General features: G+C 55.8%; 1 protein-coding gene across 1 annotated transcript; it reads left to right on the top strand.

The window, feature by feature from the left end:
- The first annotated feature begins 794 nt into the window (after positions 1–794).
- Positions 795–25401, top strand: cmas (cytidine monophosphate N-acetylneuraminic acid synthetase). Its single transcript, NM_001097281.1, has 8 exons — positions 795–949; positions 1035–1177; positions 19713–19868; positions 19994–20124; positions 20986–21080; positions 21339–21507; positions 21722–21878; positions 25199–25401. Exons 1-8 carry the CDS (start codon positions 795–797, stop codon positions 25399–25401), a joined length of 1209 nt encoding a protein of 402 aa, NP_001090750.1.
- The last annotated feature ends 399 nt before the right edge of the window (positions 25402–25800 follow it).

Below are 25800 nucleotides of genomic sequence, written 5' to 3'. Positions count from 1 at the left end.
GGCTGATGGGAATGGGATAGGACCTTAGATGTAAGCTCACTGGGGCAGGGACTGATGGGAATGGGATAGGGGACCTTAGATTGTAAGCTCACTGGGCAGGGGACTGATGGGAATGGGATAGGGACCCTTAGATTGTAAGCTCACTGGGGCAGGGGCTGATGGGAATGGGATAGGGACCTTAGATTGTAAGCTCACTGGGGCAGGGACTGATGGGAATGGGATAGGGACCTTAGATTGTAGCTCACTGGGGCAGGGGCTGATGGGAATGGGATAGGGACCTTAGATTGTAAGCCTCACTGGGGCAGGACTGATGGGAATGGGATAGGGACCTTAGATTGTAAGCTCACTGGGGCAGGGGCTGATGGGAATGGGATAGGGACCTTAGAGTGTAAGCTCACTGGGGCAGGGACTGATGGGAATGGGATAGGGACATTAGAGTGTAAGCTCACTGGGGCAGGGGCTGATGGGAATGGGATAGGGACCTTAGAGTGTAAGCTCACTGGGGCAGGGGCTGATGGGAATGGGGTGGGGTTGGATTATTACAGGAGACTGTAGGAGGGCCCCAGTGCTTGGGGGGGAGGGGCTATCCCAGCTTAGTCACATGACTCTATGACGCTATATTCATACAGTAATTATAATAAAGCCGCATTTCAGCCCCTCCCCTCACATCTCCCAGCCCCGCCCCTCACATCTCCCAGCCCCGCCCAGGAAGTGCTCCCAAGCGCCACACAGGAGTCAGGTGAGCGAGGTCCCGGCATGCAGTGCGAGCGCTGAGCTGGAAGGGGCGGGACAAGATGGCGGACGGGGAGCGGAAGAGACACCTGTGCGCGCTGGTGCTGGCCCGGGGGGGCAGTAAGGGGATCCCCCTGAAGAACATCAAGGATTTGGCGGGGAGACCCCTGATTGGCTGGGTGCTGCGCGCCGCACGGGATTGTGGGGGATTCGATAGGTAACGCTGTTCCCATAGTAACGGCTGTGTGAGAGGGGGGCGGGGTGTGGGTCGGTTCTGACTCCCGGTTCCGTTCTGTTTGCAGCGTGTGGGTCTCTACTGATAGCGATGATATTGAGAAAGTGGCCCGGGAGTACGGAGCGCAGGTCCATCGCAGGAGCCCGGAAGTCTCCAAAGATACCACTTCCTCCCTGGATACTGTCATGGAGTTCATGGAGCACCACCCAGGTCTGTCTGTGTGGGGGGGCCTGTACCCCAATATGTGCCCCAACATGTGTCCCAGTATGTGCCCCAACATGTGCCCTTATATGTACCCCAACATGTACCCCAACATGTACCCCAGTATGTACCCCAACATGTACCCCAATATGTACCCCAATATGTACCCTAATATGTACCCCAGTATGTACCCCAATATGTACCCCAGTATGTGCCCCAACATGTGCCCTAATATGTACCCCAACATGTGCCCTAATATGTACCCCAGTATGTACCCCAATATGTACCCCAGTATGTGCCCCAACATGTGCCCTAATATGTACCCCAACATGTGCCCTAATATGTACCCCAGTATGTACCCCAGTATGTACCCCAGTATGTACCCCAGTATGTGCCCCAGTATGTACCCCAGTATGTGCCCCAGTATGTGCCCCAATATGTGCCCCAATATGTGCCCCAATATGTACCCCAATATGTGCCCCAATATGTACCCCAACATGTACCCCAGTATGTGCCCTAATATGTACCCCAATATGTGCCCCAATATGTGCCCCAATATGTGCCCCAGTATGTGCCCCAGTATGTGCCCCAGTATGTGCCCCAGTATGTGCCCCAGTTTGTGCCCCAGTTTGTGCCCCAGTATGTGCCCCAGTATGTGCCCCACTATGTGCCCCACTATGTGCCCCACTATGTGCCCCAGTATGTACCCCAACATGTGCCCCAATATGTACCCCAGTATGTGCCCCACTATGTACCCCAGTATGTGCCCCACTATGTGCCCCAGTATGTGCCCCAGTATGTGCCCCAGTATGTGCCCCAGTATGTGCCCCACTATGTGCCCCACTATGTGCCCCAGTATGTGCCCCAATATGTGCCCCAATATGTGCCCCAATATGTACCCCAGTATGTACCCCAGTATGTACCCCAATATGTCTAATAGTGCTCTGTGCTGGGGGAGCCCTGTACCCCAATATGTGCCCCAATATGTCTAATAGTGCTCTGTGCCGGGGGGGCCTGTACCCCAATATGTAGTAATAGTGTTATTTACTGTGCCGGGGGCCCCTGTACCCCAATATGTACCAATAGTGCCAGTCACTGTGCCGGGGGCCCCTGTACCCCAATATGTACCAATAGTGCCAGTCACTGTGCTGGGGGCCCCTGTACCCCAATATGCACTAATAGTGCCAGTCACTGGGCCCTGTACCCCAATATGTACTGATAGTGCCAGTCACTGTGCCCTGTACCCCTATATGTACCAATAGTGCCAGTCACTGTGATGGGGGGCCCTGTACCCCAATATGTACCAATAGTGTCAGTCACTGTGCCCTGTACCCCAATATGTACTAATAGTGCCAGTCACTGTGCCGGGGGGGGGGCTGTACCCCTATATACACTAATAGTGCCAGTCACTGTGCCGGGGGGGCTGTACCCCTATATACACTAATAGTGCCAGTCACTGTGCCGGGGGGGGCTGTACCCCTATATGTACTAATAGTGCCAGGTCACTGTGCGGGGGGGCTGTACCCCTATATACACTAATAGTGCCAGTCACTGTGCCGGGGGGGCTGTACCCCTATATACACTAATAGTGCCAGTCACTGTGCCGGGGGGGGGCTGTACCCCTATATGTACTAATAGTGCCAGTCACTGTGCCGGGGGGGCTGTACCCCCATATACACTAATAGTGCCAGTCACTGTGCCGGGGGGGGGCTGTACCCCTATATACACTAATAGTGCCAGTCACTGTGGCCGGGGGGCTGTACCCCTATATACACTAATAGTGCCAGTCACTGTGCCGGGGGGGGCTGTACCCCTATATGTACTAATAGTGCCAGTCACTGTGCCGGGGGGGCTGTACCCCTATATACACTAATAGTGCCAGTCACTGTGCCGGGGGGGCTGTACCCCTATATACACTAATAGTGCCAGTCACTGTGCCAGGGGGGCTGTACCCCTATATACACTAATAGTGCCAGTCACTGTGCCGGGGGGGCTGTACCCCTATATACACTAATAGTGCCAGTCACTGTGCCGGGGGGGGGCTGTACCCTATATACACTAATAGTGCCAGTCACTGTGCCGGGGGGGCTGTACCCCTATATACACTAATAGTGCCAGTCACTGTGCCGGGGGGGGCTGTACCCCTATATACACTAATAGTGCCAGTCACTGTGCCGGGGGGGCTGTACCCCTATATACACTAATAGTGCCAGTCACTGTGCCGGGGGGCTGTACCCCTATATACACTAATAGTGCCAGTCACTGTGCCGGGGGGGCTGTACCCCTATATACACTAATAGTGCCAGTCACTGTGCCGGGGGGCCTGTACCCCCATATACACTAATAGTGCCAGTCACTGTGCCGGGGGGGGCTGTACCCCTATATACACTAATAGTGCCAGTCACTGTGCCGGGGGGGCTGTACCCCCATATACACTAATAGTGTCAGTCACTGTGCCGGGGGGGCTGTACCCCCATATACACTAATAGTGCCAGTCACTGTGCCGGGGGGGCTGTACCCCTATATACACTAATAGTGTCAGTCACTGTGCCGGGGGGGCTGTACCCCTATATACACTAATAGTGCCAGTCACTGTGCCGGGGGGGCTGTACCCCTATATACACTAATAGTGTCAGTCACTGTGCCGGGGGGGCTGTACCCCCATATACACTAATAGTGCCAGTCACTGTGCCGGGGGGGGCTGTACCCTATATACACTAATAGTGCCAGTCACTGTGCCGGGGGGGCTGTACCCCTATATACACTAATAGTGCCAGTCACTGTGCCGGGGGGGGGGCTGTACCCCTATATACACTAATAGTGTCAGTCACTGTGCCGGGGGGGCTGTAACCCCTATATACACTAATAGTGCCAGTCACTGTGCCGGGGGGGGGCTGTACCCCTATATACACTAATAGTGTCAGTCACTGTGCCGGGGGGGCTGTACCCCCTATATACACTAATAGTGCCAGTCACTGTGCCGGGGGGGGGGCTGTACCCCAATATGTACTAATAGTGCCAGTCACTGTGCCGGGGGGGGCTGTACCCCTATATACACTAATAGTGCCAGTCACTGTGCCGGGGGGGGGCTGTACCCCTATATACACTAATAGTGCCAGTCACTGTGCCGGGGGGGCTGTACCCCCATATACACTAATAGTGCCAGTCACTGTGCCGGGGGGGGGGCTGTACCCCTATATACACTAATAGTGCCAGTCACTGTGCCGGGGGGGCTGTACCCCTATATACACTAATAGTGCCAGTCACTGTGCCAGGGGGGCTGTACCCCCATATACACTAATAGTGCCAGTCACTGTGCCGGGGGGGGGGGGCTGTACCCCCATATACACTAATAGTGCCAGTCACTGTGCCGGGGGGGGCTGTACCCCTATATACACTAATAGTGCCAGTCACTGTGCCGGGGGGGCTTTACCCCTATATACACTAATAGTGCCAGTCACTGTGCCGGGGGGGCTGTACCCCTATATACACTAATAGTGCCAGTCACTGTGCCGGGGGGGCCTGTACCCCCATATACACTAATAGTGCCAGTCACTGTGCCGGGGGGGGCTGTACCCCTATATACACTAATAGTGCCAGTCCACTGCCGGGGGGGCTGTACCCCCATATACACTAATAGTGTCAGTCACTGTGCCGGGGGGGCTGTACCCCCATATACACTAATAGTGTCAGTCACTGTGCCGGGGGGGCTGTACCCCCATATACACTAATAGTGCCAGTCACTGTGCCGGGGGGCTGTACCCCCATATACACTAATAGTGCCAGTCACTGTGCGGGGGGGCTGTACCCCCATATACACTAATAGTGTCAGTCACTGTGCCGGGGGGGCTGTACCCCCATATACACTAATAGTGTCAGTCACTGTGCCGGGGGGGGCTGTACCCCCATATACACTAATAGTGCCAGTCACTGTGCCGGGGGGGGCTGTACCCCCATATACACTAATAGTGCCAGTCACTGTGCCGGGGGGGCTGTACCCCCATATACACTAATAGTGTCAGTCACTGTGCCGGGGGGGCTGTACCCCCATATACACTTATAGTGCCAGTCACTGTGCCGGGGGGGCTGTACCCCCATATACACTAATAGTGCCAGTCACTGTGCCGGGGGGGCTGTACCCCTATATACACTAATAGTGCCAGTCACTGTGCCGGGGGGGCTGTACCCCTATATACACTAATAGTGCCAGTCACTGTGCCGGGGGGGCTGTACCCCTATATACACTAATAGTGCCAGTCCACTGTGCCGGGGGGGGGCTGTACCCCTATATACACTAATAGTGCCAGTCACTGTGCCGGGGGGGGGGGCTGTACCCCTATATACACTAATAGTGCCAGTCACTGTGCCGGGGGGGCTGTACCCCTATATACACTAATAGTGCCAGTCACTGTGCCGGGGGGGGCTGTACCCCTATATACACTAATAGTGCCAGTTACTGTGCCGGGGGGGGGGGCTGTACCCCTATATACACTAATAGTGCCAGTCACTGTGCCGGGGGGGGGGGGGCTGTACCCCCATATGTACTAATAGTGCCAGTCACTGTGCCGGGGGGGGCTGTACCCCTATATACACTAATAGTGCCAGTCACTGTGCCGGGGGGGGCTGTACCCCCATATGTACTAATAGTGCCAGTCACTGTGCCGGGGGGGCTGTACCCCATATACACTAATAGTGCCAGTCACTGTGCCGGGGGGGGCTGTACCCCTATATACACTAATAGTGCCAGTCACTGTGCCGGGGGGGGGGCTGTACCCCTATATACACTAATAGTGCCAGTCACTGTGCCGGGGAGGCTGTACCCCTATATACACTAATAGTGCCAGTCACTGTGCCGGGGGGGGGCTGTACCCCTATATACACTAATAGTGCCAGTCACTGTGCGGGGGGGGGGCTGTACCCCTATATACACTAATAGTGCCAGTCACTGTGCCGGGGGGGGCTGTACCCCTATATACACTAATAGTGCCAGTCACTGTGCGGGGGGGGGCTGTACCCCTAATATACACTAATAGTGCCAGTCACTGTGCCGGGGGGCTGTACCCCCATATACACTAATAGTGTCAGTCACTGTGCCGGGGGGGCTGTACCCCCATATACACTAATAGTGTCAGTCACTGTGCCGGGGGGCTGTACCCCCATATACACTAATAGTGCCAGTCACTGTGCCGGGGGGGCTGTACCCCTATATACACTAATAGTGCCAGTCACTGTGCCGGGGGGGCTGTACCCCTATATACACTAATAGTGCCAGTCACTGTCCCGTGGGGGGCTGTACCCCTATATACACTAATAGTGCCAGTCACTGTGCCGGGGGGGCTGTACCCCTATATACACTAATAGTGCCAGTCACTGTGCCGGGGGGCTGTACCCCTATATACACTAATAGTGCCAGTCACTGTGCCGGGGGGGGGCTGTACCCCTATATACACTAATAGTGCCAGTCACTGTGCCGGGGGGGGGCTGTACCCCTATATACACTAATAGTGCCAGTCACTGTGCCGGGGGGCTGTACCCCTATATACACTAATAGTGCCAGTCACTGTGCGGGGGGTGCTGTACCCCTATATACACTAATAGTGCCAGTCACTGTGCCGGGGGGGCTGTACCCCTATATACACTAATAGTGCCAGTCACTGTGCCGGGGGGGGGGGGCTGTACCCCCATATGTACTAATAGTGCCAGTCACTGTGCCGGGGGGGGCTGTACCCCTATATACACTAATAGTGCCAGTCACTGTGCCGGGGGGGGGCTGTACCCCTATATACACTAATAGTGCCAGTCACTGTGCCGGGGGGGGGGGGCTGTACCCCTATATACACTAATAGTGCCAGTCACTGTGCCGGGGGGGGGGCTGTACCCCCATATGTACTAATAGTGCCAGTCACTGTGCCGGGGGGGCTGTACCCCTATATACACTAATAGTGCCAGTCACTGTGCCGGGGGGGCTGTACCCCTATATACACTAATAGTGCCAGTCACTGTGCCGGGGGGGGCTGTACCCCTATATACACTAATAGTGCCAGTCACTGTGCCGGGGGGGGGGGCTGTACCCCCATATGTACTAATAGTGCCAGTCACTGTGCCGGGGGGGCTGTACCCCTATATACACTAATAGTGCCAGTCACTGTGCCGGGGGGGCTGTACCCCTATATACACTAATAGTGCCAGTCACTGTGCCGGGGGGGGCTGTACCCCTATATACACTAATAGTGCCAGTCACTGTGCCGGGGGGGGCTGTACCCCCATATGTACTAATAGTGCCAGTCACTGTGCCGGGGGGGCTGTACCCCTATATACACTAATAGTGTCAGTCACTGTGCCGGGGGGGGCTGTACCCCTATATACACTAATAGTGCCAGTCACTGTGCCGGGGGGGCTGTACCCCTATATACACTAATAGTGCCAGTCACTGTGCCGGGGGGGCTGTACCCCTATATACACTAATAGTGCCAGTCACTGTGCCGGGGGGGGGGCTGTACCCCCATATGTACTAATAGTGCCAGTCACTGTGCCGGGGGGGGCTGTACCCCTATATACACTAATAGTGCCAGTCACTGTGCCGGGGGGCTGTACCCCTATATACACTAATAGTGCCAGTCACTGTGCCGGGGGGGGGGCTGTACCCCATATGTACTAATAGTGCCAGTCACTGTGCCGGGGGGGGGGCTGTACCCCTATATACACTAATAGTGCCAGTCACTGTGCCGGGGGGGCTGTACCCCTATATACACTAATAGTGCCAGTCACTGTGCCGGGGGGGGGGGCTGTACCCCTATATACACTAATAGTGCCAGTCACTGTGCCGGGGGGGGGGCTGTACCCCCATATGTACTAATAGTGCCAGTCACTGTGCCGGGGGGGCTGTACCCCTATATACACTAATAGTGCCAGTCACTGTGCCGGGGGGGGCTGTACCCCTATATACACTAATAGTGCCAGTCACTGTGCCGGGGGGGGGCTGTACCCCCATATGTACTAATAGTGCCAGTCACTGTGCCGGGGGGGCTGTACCCCTATATATACTAATAGTGTCAGTCACTGTGCCGGGGGGGGCTGTACCCCTATATACACTAATAGTGCCAGTCACTGTGCCGGGGGGGGCTGTACCCCTATATACACTAATAGTGCCAGTCACTGTGCCGGGGGGGCTGTACCCCTATATACACTAATAGTGCCAGTCACTGTGCCGGGGGGGCTGTACCCCTATATACACTAATAGTGCCAGTCACTGTGCCGGGGGGGGGCTGTACCCCTATATACACTAATAGTGCAAGTCACTGTGCCGGGGGGGGGGGCTGTACCCCCATATACACTAATAGTGCCAGTCACTGTGCCGGGGGGCTGTACCCCTATATACACTAATAGTGCCAGTCACTGTGCCGGGGGGGCCTGTACCCCATATACACTAATAGTGCCAGTCACTGTGCCGGGGGGGGCTGTACCCTATATACACTAATAGTGCCAGTCACTGTGCCGGGGGGGCTGTACCCCATATACACTAATAGTGTCAGTCACTGTGCCGGGGGGCTGTACCCCCATATACACTAATAGTGCCAGTCACTGTGCCGGGGGGGCTGTACCCCTATAATACACTAATAGTGTCAGTCACTGTGCCGGGGGGGCTGTACCCCATATACACTAATAGTGGCCAGTCACTGTGCCGGGGGGGCCTGTACCCCCATATACACTAATAGTGCCAGTCACTGTGCCGGGGGGGGCTGTACCCTATATACACTAAAGTGCCAGTCACTGTGCCGGGGGGGCTGTACCCCCATATACACTAATAGTGTCAGTCACTGTGCCGGGGGGGCTGTAACCCCCATATACACTAATAGTGCCAGTCACTGTGCCGGGGGGGGCTGTACCCCTATATTACACTAATAGTGTCAGTCACTGTGCCGGGGGGGGCTGTACCCCCATATACACTAATAGTGTCAGTCACTGTGCCGGGGGGGCTGTACCCCTATATACACTAATAGTGCCAGTCACTGTGCCGGGGGGCTGTACCCCCATATACACTAATAGTGCCAGTCACTGTGCCGGGGGGGCTGTACCCCCATATACACTAATAGTGCCAGTCACTGTGCCGGGGGGGCTGTACCCCCATATACACTAATAGTGTCAGTCACTGTGCCGGGGGGGCTGTACCCCTATATACACTAATAGTGTCAGTCACTGTGCCGGGGGGGCTGTACCCCATATACACTAATAGTGTCAGTCACTGTGCCGGGGGGGGCTGTACCCCTATATACACTAATGTGCAGTCACTGTGCCGGGGGGCTGTACCCCCATATACACTAATAGTGCCAGTCACTGTGCCGGGGGGGCTGTACCCCCATATACACTAATAGTGCCAGTCACTGTGCCGGGGGGGCTGTACCCCCATATACACTAATAGTGTCAGTCCACTGTGCCGGGGGGGCTGTACCCCTATATAACACTAATAGTGTCAGTCACTGTGCCGGGGGGGCTGTACCCCCATATACACTAATAGTGTCAGTCACTGTGCCGGGGGGGCTGTACCGCCCATATACACTAAATAGTGCCAGTCACTGTGCCGGGGGGGCTGTACCCCATATACACTAATAGTGCCAGTCACTGTGCCGGGGGGGGCCTGTACCCCCATATACACTAATAGTGCCAGTCACTGTGCCGGGGGGGCCTGTACCCCTATATACACTAATAGTGTCAGTCACTGTGCCGGGGGGGGCTGTACCCCTATATACACTAATAGTGCCCAGTCACTGTGCCGGGGGGCTGTACCCCCTATATACACTAATAGTGCCAGTCACTGTGCCGGGGGGGCTGTACCCCTATATACACTAATAGTGCCAGTCACTGTGCCGGGGGGGGGGCTGTACCCCTATATACACTAATAGTGCCAGTCACTGTGCCGGGGGGGGGGGCTGTACCCCTATATACACTAATAGTGCAGTCACTGTGCGGGGGGGGGGCTGTACCCCTATATACACTAATAGTGCCAGTCACTGTGCCGGGGGGGCTGTACCCCTATATACACTAATAGTGCCAGTCACTGTGCCGGGGGGGGCTGTACCCCTATATACACTAATAGTGCCAGTCACTGTGCCGGGGGGGGGGGGGCTGTACCCCTATATACACTAATAGTGCCAGTCACTGTGCCGGGGGGGGGCTGTACCCCCATATGTACTAATAGTGCCAGTCACTGTGCCGGGGGGGGGGGCTGTACCCCTATATACACTAATAGTGCCAGTCACTGTGCCGGGGGGGGCTGTACCCCCATATGTACTAATAGTGCCAGTCACTGTGCCGGGGGGCTGTACCCCTATATACACTAATAGTGCCAGTCACTGTGCCGGGGGGGGGGCTGTACCCCCATATACACTAATAGTGCCAGTCACTGTGCCGGGGGGGGCTGTACCCCTATATACACTAATAGTGCCAGTCACTGTGCCGGGGGGGGGCTGTACCCCTATATACACTAATAGTGCCAGTCACTGTACCGGGGGGGCTGTACCCCTATATACACTAATAGTGCCAGTCACTGTGCCGGGGGGGGGCTGTACCCCTATATACACTAATAGTGCCAGTCACTGTGCCGGGGGGGCTGTACCCCTATATACACTAATAGTGCAGTCACTGTGCCGGGGGGGGGGCTGTACCCCTATATACACTAATAGTGCCAGTCACTGTGCCGGGGGGGGGCTGTACCCCTATATACACTAATAGTGCCAGTCACTGTGCCGGGGGGGGCTGTACCCCTATATACACTAATAGTGCCAGTCACTGTGCGGGGGGGGGGGGGCTGTACCCTATATACACTAATAGTGCCAGTCACTGTGCCGGGGGGGCTGTACCCCTATATACACTAATAGTGCCAGTCACTGTGCCGGGGGGGCTGTACCCCTATATACACTAATAGTGCCAGTCACTGTGCCGGGGGGGCTGTACCCTATATACACTAATAGTGCCAGTCACTGTGCCGGGGGGGCTGTACCCCTATATACACTAATAGTGCCAGTCACTGTGCCGGGGGGGGGCTGTACCCCTATATACACTAATAGTGCCAGTCACTGTGCCGGGGGGGCTGTACCCCTATATACACTAATAGTGCCAGTCACTGTGCCGGGGGGGGGGGCTGTACCCCTATATACACTAATAGTGCCAGTCACTGTGCCGGGGGGGCTGTACCCCTATATACACTAATAGTGCCAGTCACTGTGCCGGGGGGGGCTGTACCCCTATATACACTAATAGTGCCAGTCACTGTGCCGGGGGGGGGCTGTACCCCTATATACACTAATAGTGCCAGTCACTGTGCCGGGGGGGGGGGCTGTACCCCCATATGTACTAATAGTGCCAGTCACTGTGCCGGGGGGGGCTGTACCCCTATATACACTAATAGTGCCAGTCACTGTGCCGGGGGGGCTGTACCCCTATATACACTAATAGTGCCAGTCACTGTGCCGGGGGGGGGCTGTACCCCTATATACACTAATAGTGCCAGTCACTGTGCCGGGGGGGCCTGTACCCCATATACACTAATAGTGCCAGTCACTGTGCCGGGGGGGCTGTACCCCCATATACACTAATAGTGCCAGTCACTGTGCCGGGGGGGCTGTACCCCTATATACACTAATAGTGCCAGTCACTGTGCCGGGGGGGGGCTGTACCCCTATATACACTAATAGTGCCAGTCACTGTGCCGGGGGGGCTGTACCCCCATATACACTAATAGTGCCAGTCACTGTGCCGGGGGGGCTGTACCCCTATATACACTAATAGTGCCAGTCACTGTGCCGGGGGGGGGCTGTACCCTATATACACTAATAGTGCCAGTCACTGTGCCGGGGGGGCTGTACCCCTATATACACTAATAGTGCCAGTCACTGTGCCGGGGGGGCTGTACCCCTATATACACTAATAGTGCCAGTCACTGTGCCGGGGGGGGGCTGTACCCCCATATGTACTAATAGTGCCAGTCACTGTGCCGGGGGGGCTGTACCCCTATATACACTAATAGTGCCAGTCACTGTGCCGGGGGGGGCTGTACCCCTGTATACACTAATAGTGCCAGTCACTGTGCCGGGGGGGGCTGTACCCCCATATGTACTAATAGTGCCAGTCACTGTGCCGGGGGGCTGTAACCCCCATATACACTAATAGTGCCAGTCACTGTGCCGGGGGGGGGCTGTACCCTATATACACTAATAGTGCCAGTCACTGTGCTGGGGGGGCTGTACCCCTATATACACTAATAGTGCCAGTCCTGTGCCGGGGGGGGGCTGTACCCCTATATACACTAATAGTGCCAGTCACTGTGCCGGGGGGCTGTACCCCCAATATACACTAATAGTGCCAGTCACTGTGCCGGGGGGGCTGTACCCCCATATGTACTAATAGTGCCAGTCACTGTGCCGGGGGGGCTGTACCCCTATATACACTAATAGTGCCAGTCACTGTGCCGGGGGGGGCTGTACCCCTATATACACTAATAGTGCCAGTCACTGTGCCGGGGGGGCTGTACCCCCATATGTAACTAATAGTGCCAGTCACTGTGCCGGGGGGGCTGTACCCCCATATACACTAATAGTGCCAGTCACTGTGCCGGGGGGGGGGCTGTACCCCTATATACACTAATAGTGCCAGTCACTGTGCTGGGGGGGCTGTACCCCTATATACACTAATAGTGCCAGTCACTGTGCCGGGGGGGGCTGTACCCCTATATACACTAATAGTGCCAGTCACTGTGCCGGGGGGGCTGTACCCCCATATACACTAATAGTGCCAGTCACTGTGCCGGGGGGGGGGCTGTACCCCTATATACACTAATAGTGCCAGTCACTGTGCCGGGGGGGGGGCTGTACCCCTATATACACTAATAGTGCCAGTCACTGTGCCGGGGGGGGGGCTGTACCCCTATATACACTAATAGTGCCAGTCACTGTGCCGGGGGGGCTGTACCCCTATATACACTAATAGTGCCAGTCACTGTGCCGGGGGGTGCTGTACCCCTATATACACTAATAGTGCCAGTCACTGTGCCGGGGGGGCTGTACCCCTATATACACTAATAGTGCCAGTCACTGTGCCGGGGGGGGGGGGGGGGGCTGTACCCCCATATGTACTAATAGTGCCAGTCACTGTGCCGGGGGGGGGGCTGTACCCCTATATACACTAATAGTGCCAGTCACTGTGCCGGGGGGGGCTGTACCCCTATATACACTAATAGTGCCAGTCACTGTGCCGGGGGGGGCTGTACCCCTATATACACTAATAGTGCCAGTCACTGTGCCGGGGGGGGGGGCTGTACCCCCATATGTACTAATAGTGCCAGTCACTGTGCGGGGGGGCTGTACCCCTATATACACTAATAGTGCCAGTCACTGTGCCGGGGGGGCTGTACCCCTATATACACTAATAGTGCCAGTCACTGTGCCGGGGGGGCTGTACCCCTATATACACTAATAGTGCCAGTCACTGTGCCGGGGGGGGCTGTACCCCTATATACACTAATAGTGCCAGTCACTGTGCCGGGGGGGGGGCTGTACCCCCATATGTACTAATAGTGCCAGTCACTGTGCCGGGGGGGCTGTACCCCTATATACACTAATAGTGCCAGTCACTGTGCCGGGGGGGCTGTACCCCTATATACACTAATAGTGCCAGTCACTGTGCCGGGGGGGCTGTACCCCTATATACACTAATAGTGCCAGTCACTGTGCCGGGGGGGGCTGTACCCCCATATGTACTAATAGTGCCAGTCACTGTGCCGGGGGGGCTGTACCCCTATATACACTAATAGTGTCAGTCACTGTGCCGGGGGGGGCTGTACCCCTATATACACTAATAGTGCCAGTCACTGTGCCGGGGGGGCTGTACCCCTATATACACTAATAGTGCCAGTCACTGTGCCGGGGGGGCTGTACCCCTATATACACTAATAGTGCCAGTCACTGTGCCGGGGGGGGGGCTGTACCCCCATATGTACTAATAGTGCCAGTCACTGTGCCGGGGGGGGCTGTACCCCTATATACACTAATAGTGCCAGTCACTGTGCGGGGGGGCTGTACCCCTATATACACTAATAGTGCCAGTCACTGTGCCGGGGGGGGGGGGCTGTACCCCCATATGTACTAATAGTGCCAGTCACTGTGCCGGGGGGGCTGTACCCCTATATACACTAATAGTGCCAGTCACTGTGCCGGGGGGGGGGCTGTACCCCTATATACACTAATAGTGCCAGTCACTGTGCCGGGGGGGGCTGTACCCCTATATACACTAATAGTGCCAGTCACTGTGCCGGGGGGGGGGGGGCTGTACCCCTATATACACTAATAGTGCCAGTCACTGTGCCGGGGGGGGGGCTGTACCCCCATATGTACTAATAGTGCCAGTCACTGTGCCGGGGGGGGCTGTACCCCTATATACACTAATAGTGCCAGTCACTGTGCCGGGGGGGGCTGTACCCCTATATACACTAATAGTGCCAGTCACTGTGCCGGGGGGGGCTGTACCCCCATATGTACTAATAGTGCCAGTCACTGGTGCCGGGGGGGCTGTACCCCTATATATACTAATAGTGTCAGTCACTGTGCCGGGGGGGGCTGTACCCCTATAACACTAATAGTGCCAGTCACTGTGCCGGGGGGGGCTGTACCCCTATATACACTAATAGTGCCAGTCACTGTGCCGGGGGGGGCTGTAACCCCTATATACACTAATAGTGCCAGTCACTGTGCCGGGGGGGGCTGTACCCCTATATACACTAATAGTGCCAGTCACTGTGCGGGGGGGGGGGCTGTACCCCTATATACACTAATAGTGCAAGTCACTGTGCGGGGGGGGGCTGTACCCCCATATACACTAATAGTGCCAGTCACTGTGCCGGGGGCTGTACCCCTATATACACTAATAGTGCCAGTCACTGTGCCGGGGGGGGCCTGTACCCCATATACACTAATAGTGCCAGTCACTGTGCGGGGGGGGCTGTACCCCCATATACACTAATAGTTGCCAGTCACTGTGCCGGGGGGGGGGCTGTACCCCTATATACACTAATAGTGCCAGTCACTGTGCCGGGGGGGGCTGTACCCCCATATACACTAATAGTGCCAGTCACTGTGCCGGGGGGGGGGCCTGTACCCCCATATACACTAATAGTGCCAGTCACTGTGCCGGGGGGGGCCTGTACCCCCATATACACTAATAGTGCCAGTCACTGTGCGGGGGGGGGGGCTGTACCCCTATATACACTAATAGTGCAAGTCACTGTGCCGGGGGGGGGGCTGTACCCCCATATACACTAATAGTGCCAGTCACTGTGCCGGGGGGCTGTACCCCTATATACACTAATAGTGCCAGTCACTGTGCCGGGGGGGCCTGTACCCCCATATACACTAATAGTGCCAGTCACTGTGCCGGGGGGCTGTACCCCTATATACACTAATAGTGCCAGTCACTGTGCCGGGGGGGGGCTGTACCCCTATATACACTAATAGTGCCAGTCACTGTGCCGGGGGGGCTGTACCCCCATATACACTAATAGTGTCAGTCACTGTGCCGGGGGGGCTGTACCCCCATATACACTAATAGTGGCAGTCACTGTGCCGGGGGGGGCTGTACCCCTATATACACTAATAGTGTCAGTCACTGTGCCGGGGGGGCTGTACCCCCATATACACTAATAGTGCCAGTCACTGTGCCGGGGGGGCCTGTACCCCCATATACACTAATAGTGCCAGTCACTGTGCCGGGGGGGGCTGTACCCCTATATACACTAATAGTGCCAGTCACTGTGCCGGGGGGGCTGTACCCCCATATACACTAATAGTGTCAGTCACTGTGGCCGGGGGGGCTGTACCCCCATATACACTAATAGTGCCAGTCACTGTGCCGGGGGGGCTGTACCCCTATATACACTAATAGTGTCAGTCACTGTGCCGGGGGGGCTGTACCCCCATATACACTAATAGTGCCAGTCACTGTGCCGGGGGGGCTGTACCCCCATATACACTAATAGTGTCAGTCACTGTGCCGGGGGGGCTGTACCCCATATACACTAATAGTGTCAGTCACTGTGCCGGGGGGGGGCTGTACCCCCATATACACTAATAGTGTCAGTCACTGTGCCGGGGGGGCTGTACCCCTATATACACTAATAGTGCCAGTCACTGTGCCGGGGGGCTGTACCCCCATATACACTAATAGTGCCAGTCACTGTGCCGGGGGGGCTGTACCCCTATATACACTAATAGTGTCAGTCACTGTGCCGGGGGGGCTGTACCCCTATATACACTAATAGTGCCAGTCACTGTGCCGGGGGGGCTGTACCCCTATATACACTAATAGTGCCAGTCACTGTGCCGGGGGGGCTGTACCCCTATATACACTAATAGTGCCAGTCACTGTGCCGGGGGGGGGGGCTGTACCCCTATATACACTAATAGTGCCAGTCACTGTGCCGGGGGGGGGGCTGTACCCCTATATACACTAATAGTGCCAGTCACTGTGCCGGGGGGCTGTACCCCTATATACACTAATAGTGCCAGTCACTGTGCCGGGGGGGGCTGTACCCCTATATACACTTATAGTGCCAGTCACTGTGCCGGGGGGGGGGCTGTACCCCTATATACACTAATAGTGCCAGTCACTGTGCCGGGGGGGGGGCTGTACCCCCATATGTACTAATAGTGCCAGTCACTGTGCCGGGGGGGGGGGGCTGTACCCCTATATACACTAATAGTGCCAGTCACTGTGCCGGGGGGGGCTGTACCCCCATATGTACCTAATAGTGCCAGTCACTGTGCCGGGGGGGCTGTAACCCCTATATACACTAATAGTGCCAGTCACTGTGCCGGGGGGGGGCTGTACCCCCATATACACTAATAGTGCCAGTCACTGTGCCGGGGGGGGGCTGTACCCTATATACACTAATAGTGCCAGTCACTGTGCCGGGGGGGGGCTGTAACCCCTATATACACTAATAGTGCAGTCACTGTACCGGGGGGGGCTGTACCCCTATATACACTAATAGTGCCAGTCACTGTGCCGGGGGGGGGGGCTGTACCCCATATACACTAATAGTGCCAGTCACTGTGCCCGGGGGGGGCTGGTACCCCTATATACCACTAATAGTGCCAGTCACTGTGCCGGGGGGGCTGTACCCCTATATACACTAATCAGTGCCAGTCACTGTGCGGGGGGGGGGCTGTACCCCTATATACACTAATAGTGCCAGTCACTGTGCCGCCGGGGGGGGGCTGTACCCCTATATACACTAATAGTGCCAGTCACTGTGCCGGGGGGGGGCTGTACCCCTATATACACTAATAGTGCCAGTCACTGTGCCGGGGGGGCTGTACCCCTATATACACTAATAGTGCCAGTCACTGTGCCGGGGGGGCTGTACCCCTATATACACTAATAGTGCCAGTCACTGTGCCGGGGGGGCTGTACCCCTATATACACTAATAGTGCCAGTCACTGTGCCGGGGGGGGCTGTACCCCTATATACACTAATAGTGCCAGTCACTGTGCCGGGGGGGCTGTACCCCTATATACACTAATAGTGCCAGTCACTGTGCCGGGGGGGGCTGTACCCCTATATACACTAATAGTGCCAGTCACTGTGCCGGGGGGGGGCTGTACCCCCATATGTACTAATAGTGCCAGTCACTGTGCCGGGGGGGGGCTGTACCCCTATATACACTAATAGTGCCAGTCACTGTGCCGGGGGGGCTGTACCCCTATATACACTAATAGTGCCAGTCACTGTGCCGGGGGGGGCTGTACCCCTATATACACTAATAGTGCCAGTCACTGTGCCGGGGGGGCCTGTACCCCCATATACACTAATAGTGCCAGTCACTGTGCCGGGGGGCTGTACCCCCATATACACTAATAGTGCCAGTCACTGTGCCGGGGGGGCTGTACCCCTATATACACTAATAGTGCCAGTCACTGTGCCGGGGGGGGCTGTACCCCTATATACACTAATAGTGCCAGTCACTGTGCCGGGGGGGCTGTACCCCTATATACACTAATAGTGCCAGTCACTGTGCCGGGGGGGGCTGTACCCCTATATACACTAATAGTGCCAGTCACTTTGCCGGGGGGGCTGTACCCCCATATACACTAATAGTGCCAGTCACTGTGCCGGGGGGGCTGTACCCCTATATACACTAATAGTGCCAGTCACTGTGCCGGGGGGGCTGTACCCCTATATACACTAATAGTGCCAGTCACTGTGCCGGGGGGGCTGTACCCCTATATACACTAATAGTGCCAGTCACTGTGCCGGGGGGGCTGTACCCCTATATACACTAATAGTGCCAGTCACTGTGCCGGGGGGGGCTGTACCCCCATATGTACTAATAGTGCCAGTCACCTGTGCCGGGGGGGCTGTACCCCTATATACACTAATAGTGCCAGTCACTGTGCCGGGGGGGGCTGTACCCCTATATACACTAATAGTGCCAGTCACTGTGCCGGGGGGGGCTGTACCCCCATATGTACTAATAGTGCCAGTCACTGTGCCGGGGGGGCTGTACCCCCATATACACTAATAGTGCCAGTCACTGTGCCGGGGGGGGGCTGTACCCCTATATACACTAATAGTGCCAGTCACTGTGCTGGGGGGGCTGTACCCCTATATACACTAATAGTGCCAGTCACTGTGCCGGGGGGGGCTGTACCCCTATATACACTAATAGTGCCAGTCACTGTGCCGGGGGGGCTGTACCCCCATATACACTAATAGTGCCAGTCACTGTGCCGGGGGGGGCTGTACCCCCATATGTACTAATAGTGCCAGTCACTGTGCCGGGGGGGCTGTACCCCTATATACACTAATAGTGCCAGTCACTGTGCCGGGGGGGCTGTACCCCTATATACACTAATAGTGCCAGTCACTGTGCCGGGGGGGGCTGTACCCCCATATGTACTAATAGTGCCAGTCACTGTGCCGGGGGGGCTGTACCCCCATATACACTAATAGTGCCAGTCACTGTGCCGGGGGGGGGCTGTACCCCTATATACACTAATAGTGCCAGTCACTGTGCTGGGGGGGCTGTACCCCTATATACACTAATAGTGCCAGTCACTGTGCCGGGGGGGGGCTGTACCCCTATATACACTAATAGTGCCAGTCACTGTGGCCGGGGGGGCTGTACCCCATATACACTAATAGTGCCAGTCACTGTGCCGGGGGGGGCTGTACCCCTATATACACTAATAGTGCCAGTCACTGTGCCGGGGGGGGGGCTGTACCCCTATATACACTAATAGCGCCAGTCACTGTGCCGGGGGGGGGCTGTACCCCTATATACACTAATAGTGCCAGTCACTGTGCCGGGGGGGGGGCTGTACCCCTATATACACTAATAGTGCCAGTCACTGTGCCGGGGGGGGGCTGTACCCCTATATACACTAATAGTGCCAGTCACTGTGCCGGGGGGGGGGCTGTACCCCCATATACACTAATATTGCCCTGTTGCTCGTGTTGCCCCTCCCTGTGCTGAGTTTCTCTCTCCCTATTGGACAGAGGTGGATATCGTAGCGAATATCCAGGCCACCTCCCCCTGCCTGCACCCCGAGACTCTGAAGAAGGTGATAGAGATGATGTGCCGGGACGGCTACGACTCCGTGTTCTCTGTGGTCCGACACCATCTCTTCCGCTGGACCGACGTGAGCAAAGCAGGTACGTGGGGGCTCATCAGCAGTCACGGGGTTAATTGCCCCCCATGCCAATATGTGTAGCACCTATGGGTGGGTTGGGGTTTGCCCGGGACCCCCCTGTAGCAGTAACTGCTGTTCCCTGTGTAGGGGGGCTCACCAAACCGCTGAACTTTAACCCCGACCGGCGGCCCCGGCGACAGGACTGGGACGGGGAACTCTATGAAAATGGCTCCTTCTACTTTGCCACAAAGGAACTTCTTTCCCAGGGCAAACTGCAGGTTGGTACCGAGTCTGCCCCCTACTGGGCCCCTTGGCGCTGGGTACATGGACCCGCATTGTGCCTCCCCCTGGCTCCACCCCCTCTCTCTCTGTGTCTCCACCCCCCGTCTCTCCCCTCCCCTCCCTGTCTCCTCCCCCGTCTCTCTCTCTCCCCTCCCCTCTCTGTGTCTCCTCCCCCGTCTCTCTCTCTCCCCTCCCCTCTCTGTGTCTCCTCCCCCCATCTCTCCCCTCCCCTCTCTGTGTCTCCTCCCCCATCTTTCTTTCTCTCCCCTCCCCTCTCTGTGTCTCCTCCCCCCGTCTCTCCCCTCCCCTCTCTGTGTCTCCTCCCCCCGTCTCTCCCCTCTCTGTGTCTCCTCCCCCCGTCTCTCCCCTCCCCTCTCTGTGTCTCCTCCCCCCGTCTCTCTCTCTCCCCTCCCCTCTCTGTGTCTCCTCCCCCATCTTTCTTTCTCTCCCCTCCCCTCTCTGTGTCTCCTCCCCCCGTCTCTCTCTCTCCCCTCCCCTCTCTGTGTCTCCTGCCCCCATCTTTCTTTCACTCCCCTCCCCTCTCTGTGTCTCCTCCCCCCGTCTCTCTTTCCCCTCCCCTCTCTGTGTCTCCTCCCCCCATCTCTCTCCCCTCCCCTCTCTGTGTCTCCTCCCCCCGTCTCTCTCTCCCCTCCCCTCTCTGTGTCTCCTCCCCCCATCTTTCTTTCTCTCCCCTCCCCTCTCTGTGTCTCCTCCCCCCATCTCTCTCCCCTCCCCTCTCTGTGTCTCCTCCCCCCCTCTCTCTCTCCCCTCCCCTCTCTGTGTCTCCTCCCCCATTGCTCTTTCCTATGAGATTTGCTACAGTTTCCTAATTTCTTGGGTTTTTTTTTTCTTTTCAGGGGGGTAAAATTGCTTATTATGAAATGAAGCCGGAACACAGCGTTGATATTGACGTCGACATCGACTGGCCAATCGCAGAGCAGAGAGTTAAAAGGTACAGCTATAGCCGGAATCCTATTGGGCGCTGGGAGTGGTTATTTATAGGAAGAGATGCCGGGTTATTATAGGGTGTATTTGCCTGCAGTGGCAGTGGGATTCCTCTAGGGGGCACCTCTGTACGTCTGTATCTCCCCCTACTGATATTTATACCCATCATTCCCTGGGGCTGGCAGCTTGTATAGAATGGGCCAATGAGGTTCCTAGGTAGGAGGTGCCAACTTCGGGGCTGTAATTGCTGTATTTGCCCCTGTAGGTACGGGTATTATGGGAAGGGGAACCCCAAGGTGGTGAAGCTGCTGGTTTGCAACCTCGATGGCTGCCTGACCGACGGGCGCGTCTACGTCAGTCTGAACCACGACCTGCTGTCCTACAGCCTCAGGGATATGGACGGGATCCGAATGCTGCAGAGGAAAAATGTGGAGGTGAGTGATACCCCCCCCCCGTAGTCAGTTGTGCCCCCCAATGGGGCAGCAGTTTCCCAGCACACTGGCACTTGTGATTGGCTGCCTCTGGGGTGTGGCTGGGAGGGCGTGGCTTGAACTATAAGGATGCCCCTACATCCTTAGCTGCATGTTGCGCCCCCCGGTGGGGGAATGTGCTGCTGTTTCTCACAGGGGGGGGTCTCTGTGCCGATAGGTGCGTCTCATCTCAGAGAGAACTCTCAGCTCGGCGCTGTTGGACTCTCTCAAACTGCCCTGCAGGGTGGAGCCCGACGTGAGCAACAAGCGGGAAACAGTGGAGCAATGGATGGCGGAGCTGGGACTCTCCTCCTGGGAGCAGGTCGCCTATATGGGTAAGTGGCAGGAATTGCCCCCAAGTAACTGCCCTGAATCCGCACTGGGCTGTGTGTGTGCAGAGCCAACAGCTTGGGGCAGAACGGATCAGAACCAGGATCTGTCGGGGCCCAAATCGCTCACATCCTGGTTATTGCACTAATTATATTCCCTTTGGCAGCTCCTCTGCCCCAGCTGGGAGCCAACTTGCCCCTGGGCTAGGGTGTCCGCCATTCCTACTTGTTCTTGCCAAGGGGGGGGGGTGGGGGGAGGGTCACTATATATAAATATATAAGGGGGGGCAGTAATGAAATAGAGAAAGTACAGGGAAGAGCGACTAAGCTGATAAAGGGAATGGGCTCAGTTATGGGGAAAGGCTGGCCCAGTTGGGATTGGTTACACTGGGGGGGGGCAGTTAAGGGGGGGTCACTATATATAAATATATAAGGGGGGGCAGTAATGAAATAGAGAAAGTACAGGGAAGAGCGACTAAGCTGATAAAGGGAATGGGCTCAGTTATGGGGAAAGGCTGGCCCAGTTGGGATTGGTTACACTGGGGAAGGGGCAGTTAAGGGGGGGGGGTCACTATATATAAATATATAAGGGGGGGGGCAGTAATGAAATAGAGAAAGTACAGGGAAGAGCGACTAAGCTGATAAAGGGAATGGGCTCAGTTATGGGGAAAGGCTGGCCCAGTTGGGATTGGTTACACTGGGGGGGGGGCAGTTAAGGGGGGGTCACTATATATAAATATATAAGGGGGGGGGCAGTAATGAAATAGAGAAAGTACAGGGAAGAGCGACTAAGCTGATAAAGGGAATGGGCTCAGTTATGGGGAAAGGCTGGCCCAGTTGGGATTGGTTACACTGGGGAAGGGGCAGTTAAGGGGGGGTCACTATATATAAATATATAAGGGGGGGCAGTAATGAAATAGAGAAAGTACAGGGAAGAGCGACTAAGCTGATAAAGGGAATGGGCTCAGTTATGGGGAAAGGCTGGCCCAGTTGGGATTGGTTACACTGGGGAAGGGGCAGTTAAGGGGGGTCACTATATATAAATATATAAGGGGGGGCAGTAATGAAATAGAGAAAGTACAGGGAAGAGCGACTAAGCTGATAAAGGGAATGGGCTCAGTTATGGGGAAAGGCTGGCCCAGTTGGGATTGGTTACACTGGGGGGGGGGGGCAGTTAAGGGGGGGGGGTCACTATATATAAATATATAAGGGGGGCAGTAATGAAATAGAGAAAGTACAGGGAAGAGCCACTAAGCTGATAAAGGGAATGGGCTCAGTTATGGGGAAAGGCTGGCCCAGTTGGGATTGGTTACACTGGGGGGGGGGGGGGCAGTTAAGGGGGGGTCACTATATATAAATATATATGGGGGGGCAGTAATGAAATAGAGAAAGTACAGGGAAGAGCGACTAAGCTGATAAAGGGAATGGGCTCAGTTATGGGGAAAGGCTGGCCCAGTTGGGATTGGTTACACTGGGGGGGGGGGGGGGGGGGCAGTTAAGGGGGGTCACTATATATAAATATATAAGGGGGGGCAGTAATGAAATAGAGAAAGTACAGAGAAGAGCGACTAAGCTGATAAAGGGAATGGACTCAGTTATGGGGAAAGGCTGGCCCAGTTGGGACTGGTTACACTGGGGGGGGGCAGTTAAGGGAGGGTCACTATATATAAGGGGGGGGGCAGTTAAAGGAACATTACCCCTGCCCTACACAGTGTTTATTATCCCAAGCACTTTATTCAAAACACCATAAAAATAAATTTATTTTCCTGCCGCCTCATATAAAGGCCAAAGGGCGGTTTAACCCTTCCCAGACTACGAGCCCCACATCAGTCGGTAGCCGGTTGGCAAAGCTACAAAGGATTTTCTAGCCCCTTTTTATTGCCCGTAACTGGGAGGCAGCGCCCATGTCGGCCATAAATCCACAAGGTCAGTCGGCGCTTTCCTCCCCCAGCGCGGGGCAGTTACAGCAATAAGGAAGTTACCCCCCCAGCACACACCCTCGCCAGGAACGGCATTTGCAAGAATGTTTAGAAACAAACGGGCAATAAAAAGGGTCTCGAAAATCCTTTGTTGCCTGAAGTGATTTCAGGGTGAGCAGGAACAGTACAACTTTGTATGGTTTTTGTTTAATTCAAACCACACCCTGGTTGCTAAGGTAATTTGGACCCTAGCAACCACATTCCTGCTGAACAAAAACTGAAATAATTGGAAAACGACAATAAAAAAAAATGAAGACCAATTGCAAAGTGGGTGGTGGAGGAGACACAGAGAGGGGAGGAGGAGGTGCAGAGAGGGGAGGAGGAGACATAGAGATGGGAGAAGACAGAGGGGAGGGGAGGAGGTGCAGAGAAGGGAGGAGACCTAGAGATGGGAGGAGACAGAGGGGAGAGGAGGAGGTGCAGAGAAGGGAGGAGACCTAGAGATGGGAGGAGACAGAGGGGAGAGGAGGAGGTGCAGAGAAGGGAGGAGACCTAGAGATGGGAGGAGACAGAGGGGAGGGGAGGAGGTGCAGAGAAGGGAGGAGACCTAGAGATGGGAGGAGACAGAGGGGAGAGGAGGAGGTGCAGAGAAGGGAGGAGACAGAGGGGAGAGGAGGAGGTGCAGAGAAGGGAGGAGACATAGAGATGGGAGGAGACAGAGGGGAGAGGAGGAGGTGCAGAGAGGGGAGGAGGAGACATAGAGATGGGAGGAGACAGAGGAGGAGACATAGAGATGGGAGGAGACAGAGGGGAGAGGAGGAGGTGCAGAGAAGGGAGGAGACCTAGAGATGGGAGGAGACAGAGGGGAGAGGAGGAGGTGCAGAGAAGGGAGGAGACATAGAGATGGGAGGAGACAGAGGGGAGAGGAGGAGGTGCAGAGAGGGGAGGAGGAGACATAGAGATGGGAGGAGACAGAGGAGGAGACATAGAGATGGGAGGAGACAGAGGAGAGGAGGAGGTAGAGGAGGAGGCGTAGAGAGGGGAGGAGATATAAAGATAGGAGGAGAGGAGGAGACAGAGGGGAGAGGAGGAGACAGAGGGGAGAGGAGGAGACAGAGGGGAGAGGAGGAGACAGAGGGGAGAGGAGGAGACATAGAGATGGGAGGAGGAGGAGACATAGAGGTGGGAGGAGACACGGAGAGGGGAAAGGGGGTGGAGACGCACTCTACATCATATTTAAAATGAACTCAAAGGTGAACAACCCCTTTAATAATTTTAAGTTTTACTGTCCCTTTAAGGGGGTATGGGGTGGGGGGTATCAGGAGATTGGAGGTAAGGAGTATGGTGGCCCCCATTCTGTTTCTCTGGCAGTGCAAGTGAAGCCGCTGACGCTCTGTCTCCCTGTAGGGTGCAGCTATTCGGACCTGGAGTGCCTGAAGTTGGCGGGTACCAGTGGGGTCCCCTCCGACGCCTGCGTGGAAGCCAAAATGACAGACTGTATGGTGTGTAAATACCCGGGGGGCTGCGGCGCCATCCAGGAATTTGCCGAGTACATCGAGCACTCCAAGGAGTCGAAGAAGCGCAAGTTTTGCAACAACCAGGAATCGTGAGGCTTATTCACACCCCCATATCCCAGTTACCCCCCCATTAGTGAGGTTCATGGGGTCCCAGTACCATCTGATTTTTAAACAGTCAAAAAAAAGTTTTTTTTATTTAATGGGTGTGAATGAGAAATCTCTGAAGGGGCAACGTGATTGGTCATGATTAGCCTGGGCCGTTCCTGCTGGCAAGCTACGCTCCCCCTGTAGTAAAGAGAGTTTCACTTTCCCACAGTGCTGCGGTGTGAGTGGGTGGGTGGGGACTGCCATTGTGCTGGTTTTCAAAACCTCAGCCTGATTGGCCTAGGAGCTGTTTACATGAGTCTGTTGTTTTTACAGACTGTTTACATCACCACTCCCCCCAAAAACAGCAGTTTGCATCACTGGTTCGTTATTATTTTGTGTCCTACT

The sequence above is a fragment of the Xenopus tropicalis genome, chromosome 3, assembly GCF_000004195.4.
Source record: "Xenopus tropicalis strain Nigerian chromosome 3, UCB_Xtro_10.0, whole genome shotgun sequence".
Lineage (NCBI taxonomy): Eukaryota > Metazoa > Chordata > Amphibia > Anura > Pipidae > Xenopus > Xenopus tropicalis.
This window is presented reverse-complemented; position numbering and strand designations above follow the sequence as displayed.

What these genes read in the sequence shown, in the direction of transcription:
- cmas (NM_001097281.1), top strand. Translation starts at nt 795, where the DNA reads ATGGCGGACGGGGAGCGGAAGAGACACCTGTGCGCGCTGGTGCTGGCC. An exon ending in GATTGTGGGGGATTCGATAG is followed by an intron (nt 950 to 1,034) that starts GTAACGCTGTTC and finishes TTCTGTTTGCAG; the next exon opens with CGTGTGGGTCTCTACTGATA. An exon ending in GCAGAGCAGAGAGTTAAAAG is followed by an intron (nt 21,081 to 21,338) that starts GTACAGCTATAG and finishes TTGCCCCTGTAG; the next exon opens with GTACGGGTATTATGGGAAGG.